This window comes from Vigna unguiculata, chromosome 11 (genome assembly GCF_004118075.2).
Source record: "Vigna unguiculata cultivar IT97K-499-35 chromosome 11, ASM411807v1, whole genome shotgun sequence".
In the NCBI taxonomy this organism is placed as follows: domain Eukaryota; kingdom Viridiplantae; phylum Streptophyta; class Magnoliopsida; order Fabales; family Fabaceae; genus Vigna; species Vigna unguiculata.
The window spans coordinates 19965046-19975928 of NC_040289.1; the positions used below are offsets into that span (position 1 = coordinate 19965046).

The window sequence follows — 10883 nt, forward strand, 5'->3', positions numbered from 1 at the left end:
TTGTGAAAATACCATGAACGTGTCAATTGTTAAAAAGGTGAAAGAAATATTTGAACTTGGAATGGAATGGAATGTGTGAATCATGTTAAAGAAACGTAACTGAATACCACCAAAATAATTCAGAGGGCATTTTGATTTATATTTTTATGTCAGGTTATTGTTTAAAAAATTAAATTCATTACCAACCAGAAAACAGATACCAACAAACATGAAGGAGTTCGTAGTGATGCGGCAGTTGGTGGAGATTGAATGCTTGTAAAGTTCAATAAATGGGTGAATGAAATTTTGATATCTCATCCCTGATAATATTATTAGTATATATAAATATAGTAAACTAATAGTAATAATAATGTGTTCACATAAATATGATGGGATTCTACTGAACCAAAATGGTTGTTGGTTAACAAAAGTAGTGTGGTTCATCAAGTATGCTTATGGAAACTAACAAGTTTAAATTGTACCAACCTGATAGCAGTAAAAAGTGAAAAAGAACCATTGGTTGGGACATCTCCTGTTAAGTTGTTGTTTGATAAATCACTAGATTCAATGGCATGTGTCAGGTTACACATAAAATAACACAGTGCTGATAGCAATGTAGACAGAGGATTAAAACTCACAGCACTTGCAGTTTATAGAGATTGGTCAAAGGCATAGGAATTTTTCCTGACAAGTTGTTATTGTTGAGACGCCTAGTTCAGGGAGCAGAGCCATTTAGTTTTCCAGATAATAAACTAATAACATAAGAGTGACAAAACAAAGATAACAAAAGCAATCATTGAGTAGCAAGTGTAGTGAGTGTGTGCTAGTGCTACAATTACTTGATTGTAAGTTGTATAAGCATCTATGTCATGTAATTATGCAGAGTTATTCTTCTCTGTAGCAAGAAGATGTGTTGGAACTCAAATGAAGATCGACGAATATGTAGGAAAGCAAAACTTATGAATGCTAAAAAAGAAGAAACAGAATTGAAACTGATTTACATAAGCTTTGCAGATTAAAGATATGAGATCAAGGAAAGCAATTCATACAAGAAACGTAGGTTTTTAAGGTTGCCTAATTCTTCTGGAATGGGACCAGTAATTTTGTTCAAGTTAAGCTCCAGGCTCACCAAGTTTCTCAAACTCCCAAGCTCAGTTGGTATTTTCCCTGTTATATTATTACTAATTATTACTAAAAAGTTCCCTGTCAAAAGAAAGATATTCAGATTTGGACAGAGAAAGATCAAGTGAATAACAAAAAATTGCATAACTCATCTGAATCAATGTTATGACGGGTTAAAAATTATAATAAAAGTTAACATAGTAAAAATTTGTGTGCTATGCATATAAAGATCTGTTAGGGATTTTCTGAATGATAGTTATCATATTGACTTTTAGAATAATCTTGCTTAAAATCACATCCGATTCAGCCATCAATATCATACGGTGCAGTGCTCACAACATATATGGTACAGTGCTCACAACATAGAACATTAAACAGTAAGGGATAAATCACTTATAAGATGTAAACATGCTACAATTGCTAAACATTATTCTAAAAGTCGATGCAGCACCTCACACAATGCAACAAAAAATACGAACGCTCCCAAGTGAGTGTCATTCTTTAAGTTCTTCAAATGCATCATCTCTTTCAACTATCTTCTTAATGTTTTTGAGATCTTCGGGGTTGTAGATTGGTGCATTAACCTCTTTGTTGAGAAGAAAAACATTGTTGGCTATGAGCACATTCACCTTAAGCTGCATAAATCATTAATATGCACCACCAATAGTCATGATAAAGAGTTGAAAGGGAAAAGGGTGAATGAATGTGACCAAATCATTAACACACTTAATCACACAACTTTTGGGGCTCACTACAAAAAATTGTGTAAGTTGTGGCATTTAATTTTGTATATTGCGACGTTTTTAAACGTCATTTTTTACGACTCTAAACAACATATATCAATATATAGATAAAAATGAACAAAAGAAGAAATTTCTTTGATTGTTCAAAAATTTCAAAGTGCATAGGAGTTGAAGTATCTAAGCATAAAATAGACAATATTAAAAGTCATTGTCAAATCATAATACAAATCTACATTTAAATCTAATCCTAATCGGTTTTGCTTCCACCACTTGATCCTGCTACACCATTTGGAGACGGTGCACCACTTTGAAGATCCTGTGCATGCAATGAAAAAAGAATATAAGTATTTGAATAATTTTAAAATAGTAATAGAATAAGTTTAAGAAATTTTCTAAATTAAATTATACCTCATTAGATGACGGATGTACAAAAGCAGCAACCATTGCAGCAAGAGGTTCAGGAATATCTTCTCTAGAAGCAATATAGGCAAGCACTGTTTGCATTTGGTTCATTTGGTTCTTGACAGTTGCAAGCTCACTTTCCATCTTTACAAACTTGTCCTCCGTATTTGATGAAGTTCCACTAGATGAAGCAAAGTTGATTCCATTTAATTTTGCAGTCGGACATTGCTGGAAAGCAAGTGTAGGACAAGCTCCAAATGAAAGTCCTCTAACTCGTCCTAGATATTCTTTTCCAAATATCACACCAACTGGATCATTTGGAGATATATCTGATGCAGTTTCTGGATTTTTCAACATCAAATCATCAATTTTTTCCTGCATAAAAACGTGAAACATCATCATCATCTCCTAATTAATACCAAATTCAAGTGTGGTATGAAGTTAGCAATCCAAGAATTTGTGAACTGTTAGAGATACATACGTAACCAATGAACCAAATGAGAAAGAAGAAAAATTTTCTAGTGCTTCATGGAAAACTATTGTAATGTCTCTAACTATATAACTTGAATAAAACCTAAAACCTGAATCTAAATATATATATATATATATATATATATATATATATATATATATATATATATATATATATATATATATATATATATATATATATATATACCAACAGGATTTATAAACCATCCAAAAAGATAAGTTTCTAAAAATAATTATTATATAAAGTATTTCTAATATAAAGGAACGTGCAATATAACACCTAAGTCCACGTTTGTGGAAGTCCCAGATTGCATCATCATCATTATATGCACACATGTTAAAACACATTCCAATGCAAACTAAAGAAAGTGATTATAAATAAATAGCCTTAGAAGCTCTGTACTCTCTTGTTCCAAATAAAACACATTAATCATCAACACACAATCAGTAACATGAATTCTCAATCCAACTCTAATTTTTAACTCTTCATCCAATCTTGTTTCCACTTTAAGTACTACAATTGATTCAGAAAACTCAACACGACCAGAGCATTTCTTAAAGAAATAATCTACACCAGGCATGAATATCTTCATCCTTCATTCATGTTAACCCCTTTATTCTCCAACATTAGCATGCCTCAATAGTCAACAAATGATGAGATTGAGAACACTGTTTGAGATAAGTTTAAAAACAACATATGCATATATAATAATATATACTGAAAACAATTACATAAATCACTTAAAGTTTTCTTATCTGTTACGAATTCAAGATTATTGAATTTTGTAACTCAATAGACATTCAAACTTTAATGATATTGAGTGGCATTGATATTAATTCACATCCACAAGACCCATCCCCAAAGCAAATATGCCCATATTTTCTTGATATTAATTTTGTATAACTTTTCAAAGCATTCAAGATACAAAAATCAATATGAAATAGATAACAACGTATGAGAAAATTTATATTAGTGTAATAGATAACAACGTATGAAAAAATTTGTTAGCATAGATAAATGGGAGAGACTTTAAATATAAAAGAATGTTATCTATATGTAAATATTTTGTTTATACAGGTTAGGAACCCATTTCTCCTACTGAATACAATAGTTTTGCAAATAAAAAGCACTGAATTCCCATACTTAATTTTGGGGAGTAATTGTTTTCATTTTCTTGGCACATACCAGCAATGATTATAGAAAAGACAATGCAATCCATTTCATTTAACTTCTCCAACAGCCATCAAAGTATATGTTATCATCATTGTAGATAATCTATTCAAAGTTTGTTAGTTCAGTCATTATATTGTGGTTTTTATATAGATGTAACTATAAAAACAACATATTGCAGTTCAAACTTATTACCAAGTTTATATTTGAATGGTCAATTTTTTCTTCACTTATGGAGTGGCTTCGCAAAGTTTTGATTTATGTTTAATTCTCTCTCGAAAACAAAATATGCCCATATTTTCTTGATATTAATTTTGTATAACTTTTCAAAGCATTCAAGATACAAAAATCAATATGAAATTACAGTGTTCAGAGAATTACCTCTAATTGTAGAAAATGTAGATTTGGCAGCACCTATTGCTTCTTGAATGTGTCACAACCCTTAACTATGTCTTGTATTTCCTGCATCAAAAAGAGAATTTATGGTTATATAAGGCACCCTTTAACATTATCTGTAATTACCAACATTTTACCTCTCCTATGGGTTGTCAAAAAGACTAGTGTTAATGAATTTTTTCCATTAAAATTTCAAATGCATTTATATATAATTCGAAACATTTTAAAAAGAAAGTGCTATGGCAATGAAAAGTTCCACAGTAGCTTGATTCATTTGAACAGAGAATGATTCATTTGAACTAAAAACTCTAATATAGTGTCATATGTGAGTTAAAAAACAGAGAATGATTCATTTGAACTAAAAATTCTAAAACCCTAAATCTCATCCATAGTGAAGAACTAGAAAACAGAGAAAAATAGGTTCAGAACTTCAAAAACCTAAAACCCTAACATAGAACATTACATTGAATGAATAAACGAAGAAAAGAGAAGAGGTTGTGAATGGCTTCGAACGGTTGGGAGCAGCTAGGAGTGTCTTCGAATAGTTAGGAGAGGTAGGGTGCGACTGCGAACGATTGTGAATGGTGATGGCGAATGCGAATGACTGCGAACGGTGATGGCAAATGCAAACGGCGAACACGAAGTTAGAGCGGCAAATGCGAACACGAATATGTTTCGAGAATGGTAATCAGAGATCTTTTTTCCAATGCCTTGAAAGTAGACACATTGAAGGGAAATGAATGTGAATAGTGATTTTGGAAAGTGAAATCAGAAAATTAGAAATGAAAATATTGATTTTGGAAAAGGGAGGGAATCCATTTTTAACAAAAAAAAAAGAAGCAAAAGAGAGGGACTCACATATTAAAAATCGAGAAAGGATTTCAAAGTATAAAAAAATTATTGAAAAGTGACGATTTTAAATGACATATTTTTCAATAATAGTACGATATTTAATAATATGATAGTTAAAAACGCCATATTTTGCATGTAAAATATGACAGTTCTAAAAATGCCGTATTATACTGTAAAAAGTGACATTTTCAAAGAACCGCCATATTAAAAACGCCGTTATATACGCGATTTTTTGTAGTGGCTTTTATTACTCTAGCAAATAATGCAACACTAAAACAGTGAGAGAGAGAGAGAGACAAGGCATACTGCAAGCATCATGAGAGTGGCCTGAGGATTGGTTCCGGCAATACGCTAAAGTGTCTAGCTAACAACAACATAACCTTTAAGGGGAACTGATCTTCAACACATTGAAGTAATTAGAGAAAATAAAGTATCTAGTTTATTTGGAGAAACACAAAGATGGAGACAGTCTAAAATGGCCATAGGTTGAATTGCCAGTATAAGTTGAAGTACACATAGGTTGAATGGCCATAGGTTGAGTTGCCAAGAAAGGAACCATAAGGTCATGATCCCACTATCAGCAATATAGAAAAGTTATGTGGTATGTGAAATTAAAACTATAGTTCAAACAGACAGCTGTTTATGGCACATTTATTAGTATTTTATGTCGTTTTTTATTGACTCGAATATCTGTATTACTATATTAAAATTATCAAATATTTGAACTGATCGTAAGAATATTATTTTTCTAAAAGGATTTATACGTTGAACGAAGATGATAATAGAATCAAAGTTGGCAAACAATTTTTTACGGAGTCACGCCACTTAAAATAAAGCCTTTTTTTACTAGTTTTTCAGAAGAATAAACAGTGACGAACATTTTATTTTTGTATCAAAATACATGTTTGACAATTGAGACATGCTACACAAGGTATTATAATCAACTACTCAAATCTCACTTTAAATTGGTCAAATTTGTGTTTAATATTAACTAACTACTTGGAATATATGATCAAGCAGTGAGCACTTTCAGTATTTGCAGGAGATCTTACATCCGAATTTTCAAAGCTTTTTAATGCAATCAATCATTGTACAAAACAAATTAATGTATATAAGAAATTCACTCCTAAACTTCTTATTCTCCTCACAGAAACATTGTAGTAATAATTGTGGAAAAATGTATACCGAACGTCAAAGAGATACTTTAAGATGCTAACCTGGAGATTTATCCATGGTTGAACCCCTTTTTCATTTGCTAAAAACAAGAGAATTTGGCAACCACTAAACTTTCTTACCTTGCGAAATTTCTTGAACAATGACTGGAATAGGAATGCCAGAGTACGAATCGCCACCGATGTAAATTTCGTTTGATAAAAAAGTTGGATGATCAATCAGCCACTGCAAACAGTTAATAATCACTGTAACAACTAATCTTTTGTCTACAAACAGAGCAGAAAAAGGTGATGATTGTGAAATAGAGAAACAAAAGAACAGGATGAACACCTTTCTTAGAAATTGATGGGCCTGGTGAACAAGTATCCAATCACTTCGTTGAGTAGCAGACAACTGATGTGGGATAAGTGAATCCAGTGAAAACTGGCAAGTCTACAAATATTATGCTACTAACCTACCAAAACTAGTTATGGTAAATATTAAAGACCAATAAATAAGCATAACATAATAATAATAAATACAATAAAAGCTCAAACATCAGTTTGAAGCAATAAAAATGAAGAAGCATCATATTCCTCGTACTTAAAACCAAGAGGACCTGAAACATTCAAATACAATGAACCTCAAAGTCTCAGCTATTGTTGCCTACTACATAAGTATTCCCCGACTAATGATTAAGCCATTTCTAATCGGCTCCCACTGGATTAGGCAAAATCAAGAAAAGAGGGTCCAACTCAAACCATTACCAAGTGACAATAATGCCTATTGTGACAAATGATGATTGGTGTGATTGTATTATTGATGATTCCATACCCAATATAATTGCACGAGCATCTTTTCTTTTTTCTATCTACAGAAACATGTACATATATAGAGTACAAAGTAGAAATACAAATATGAGAGAAATGGGGGAGAAGAAGAAAAGCACCTTCAAAAGGACACATACGAAGCTGAATCACAGAGCTGGCGCAATGGAGTTGGCGACGACGCGACGGAGCTGGCGCGACGAAAGATCGCTGCAACGGAGTCTACAACATGGCTTAATCGCGGAGCGAAATCGATTGGCACTCTGAAATTAGGTTTTCAATGGAGCTGGCACGACGAAGACCATGGGACAAAGCTGGCGTGACGGAACTGGTGCGACGGAGCAGACGCGACGAAGATCGCTGCAACGGAGGCTACGACATGACTTAATCGCGAAGCAGAATCGATCAACATTCTGAACTTAGGTTTTCGAATGAAAGGGAAAGATTCATTAATAAGGAGGGAACACATGAATTCATTAGAGAAAAATGTGTTGCAATCTGCGAAGGTCATAAACCTCCTAAAAATAATAAAAAAAGTCCCTCTATTATCAGCTTTTATAAAATCTATCATAATCTGGTCATATAATAATTTTTATTTGTGGAAGTCTTTTTAACCTCCATAAAATGATCCATGCTATGTATTTTTTTGTAGTGAAAATGGGACTAAACAACAATTTACCAGCACTGTTCCTCCGGAATCTATAGATACAACAAGAACTCAGCAGTAGAACACCAGAAATTGCTGCAACGATGGAAGCAACTATTGCTACCGTGTTCCTCTTGGGCCTATAAACAGGTTCTGTGTGGGTTGAAACAGATGAAGAATAAAGTAAAGAGTGATTTTAGACCTTTCAAAGTTGTATTTAAATGTATTGAAGTATAATGCAAATTCTAGAACAATTTAGAAAAATATAAGATAGAGTTATTGAAATGTAAAGAAACTTCTAGAGTATTGGAGAAAAGTCTAGGATAGAAAGAAAAATCAAGAACATTCAACTATGTAGAAAAATATAGAAGTATTTGCATTAGTTCTAGCTAGGAGTTTCTAGAATAATCTATGGGTCTATAAATACCCATGTATGCTACCATTTTGTAACATGAAGAACAACTAACACAACATCCAATACAACTACTCTCAACTACAAAATACACTTCTCCAACTACTACTTTCACACTCTACTATCCACACATTTTCTCTATCCCTTCAACTATCCCTTTCACAACCTTAAAATACTAACAAAATGAAAAGAACAAAGTTAGGTTGATCTTGAGCTTACCTAACTCTGAAGCAGGCATTCTGATATATAGATCTTGTCCTCCACTTTGAAACTGTCTTATATCAATGAGATCTCCGAACCACATGACACATCCACTACCTCCATTTCTTATGTCTGAATTAGTGTAGGCCATGCAAGAACAATCACTCAAACACTTCACTTTGCATTCCTCTAGATCAATACTCATATCCAACCAAGTATGTGTACTATCTGGAACTTTCAGCCCTTCGAATTTGTTAAATCCATCTTTGTCTTTACCTTTGCAAATCAACGGTTCATTGCGGACACATCCTCCATGCCAATTAGACGAGTTCCATTTTTGCGGCGACTTTGGTTTGAAACCTTTCAAACATTGACAGACTTGTGTTTGGGTATCTACGCAGTTCCCGTTGGGTCCACAGAGGCCGTAAGTGTCACAAAACTCACTCGGGTAGTATCCAAACGTCGTCCAATTTTGATCATCCTCAGTCCACACATAGCGATACACTTTACCCGTTTCGTTTGTCACAGTAAATGTGATGGTTGCACTATTTGCAAGGCTATATGTGTAGTAAATCTCCTTCATATTGCTGATCATATTGAAGTAGAAAATGGTGTTGTTATATACACTTGGTGTTCCACTAAAATATAGGCCATTCCAAGGTCCAAACCTGAACCACTTTTGTGTTCCCTTCATTATATAAAACTCTGGATAGTTATAGAGTTTTAAAACCCGAGAAACGTCTCCCGGGGATGGGTCGTCTGGACTCTTCCAACAAGTATATCTCCATTCGAGACCTGTTCGGAGGTCCCATCCATACTTCATCCCAGGCAATAGTGTATCAGAGGGATCGTCAAAGCTTTGCCACAAATACTCTTCTTTGTTAGTTTCTCCCTCATTTCTTATCACAAGATTGCCGCTTTCCAAGATTTCTGCCACCGGATTCTGCGCTTTTCTGTGAGAGTTAGTGTACCAAACAAGAGACCCATTTTGGGTGAGAAGAAGATTGCCAGTGGTGTTAAGTGTTAAGATACCTGAGGAATCATTGATGGGGTTGACCCTATTAACAACCCAAAGGACTTTCTTCACTGGGATATTCTTGTACCAAATTCCCAAGTAACGTTTCTGAGAATTACCTGGGCTGAAGAACCCAAGTTCGTAGCTTCCACCATTTGACACCAAAGTCTCTCCATCACTCATGGTTTGGGACACTTCAATAGAACTAATTGCTATTGAAGTTTTGAGAGAAGGTACAAGTAAGTACGCATGCAACCATAAGCTTGAAAAGACGAATGTCCATTTTTGTGTGTGGACTGAGCTGAGTGTATGTTAAACTCGTATGAGAAATTCAGGATAAGATGACAGTGGCTGGTATATGTAAGTGCTTCGGTTCTTCATTCTTCTAACTTGATCTCTTTCGACAGCTTGAGATTTACGTTGGTTCTTCTTTCTAACTTTATTGAATGACCCGTGAGGTTCTTAATAGTGTTCACTTATAATTTATTATTATTTATTCTTTATCGTAAAAGGCTTAAATAAATACCAGTTACATGCAAATGCTGGAGACCATGTGATCTTCTTGATCACTAGATATTTTATTTTCTCTTTTGTTTCATTTTCTGTTAAACAGTTAATTCAGAGATGTGTTCTATTTATTAGAATTTAAAATTTTTCGTTTATTTAAATTTTCATAACTGTACAACAATCAAATCACAAGGAATGCATGACTTTCTTAAAAAAAATAGAAAATATAGTGCCATATTGGTGCCGGTCTCTAATTCAATTAATTGAGAGATTATATGTCACACCACAAAAAAATAAAATACACAATCTAAAATAATAATATTTTAATTATATTTATATTATTTTTAATTTAAAGTTATAATATATATATATATATATATATATATATATATATATATATATATATATATATTATTAAAAAGGAATGTTAAATGAATTCCTGTCAAACTAACCTTTTCCCAATTTATTAATTGCGAAAACAACTGGTTTCCAATGACTAGTCTTTGCAAGTGATTTAAGAGACTATTTCAAGAGTGTGCCTTAATTTAGTATAGTGATGGCCTATAACTTCGTATATAAATACATTTTTGAGGCTTTTTTTTTTTTAATTTATAATAAATATTTTAGAATTTACTCTTTTTCATCTTTATAACATTTTTCTACGATACAAGTAAAATTTATTAAAATGATTTTTCACTAAATTCTATGATATTCAATTTCAAATATTAATATCTTAAAATTACTATATAAACAAAATCGGACTTAATCTAAAAGAATTTTTCCCGATATTGTCAAATTTAACATTAAAGTAATAAATCATTCAACAAAATTCCGGTAGAATTGATCAATATTGTTTTTCTGATAGACTTCCACGATGTTTTACTTTATGTTTGATTTTTCTTTTTGACTTAGTAAATGATGTTATGTTATTTTTGCGCATGAAAGACAACTGTACTAGTCAAGAAT

The 10883-nt window shown here is 32.7% G+C and overlaps 1 protein-coding gene and 1 long non-coding RNA gene across 2 annotated transcripts; both read right to left on the reverse strand.

Moving 5' to 3' along the window:
• Window positions 1-2007: 2007 nt before the first annotated feature.
• On the reverse strand, window positions 2008-7722 carry LOC114169622. Its single transcript, XR_003600973.1, has 6 exons — window positions 7259-7722; window positions 6661-6784; window positions 6453-6555; window positions 4291-4371; window positions 2253-2621; window positions 2008-2160 (listed from the first exon to the last, which is right to left on the reverse strand). It is a non-coding gene; the product is annotated as an uncharacterized LOC114169622 (long non-coding RNA).
• Window positions 7723-8369: 647 nt separating this feature from the next.
• On the reverse strand, window positions 8370-9593 carry LOC114170241 (G-type lectin S-receptor-like serine/threonine-protein kinase At4g27290). Its single transcript, XM_028055730.1, has one exon. It carries the CDS (start codon window positions 9591-9593, stop codon window positions 8370-8372), a length of 1224 nt encoding a protein of 407 aa, XP_027911531.1.
• Window positions 9594-10883: the final 1290 nt, after the last annotated feature.

Bases quoted from the DNA above. Each gene is read 5' to 3' on its own strand.
- LOC114170241 (XM_028055730.1), bottom strand. From the start codon at position 9,593: ATGAGTGATGGAGAGACTTTGGTGTCAAATGGTGGAAGCTACGAACTT.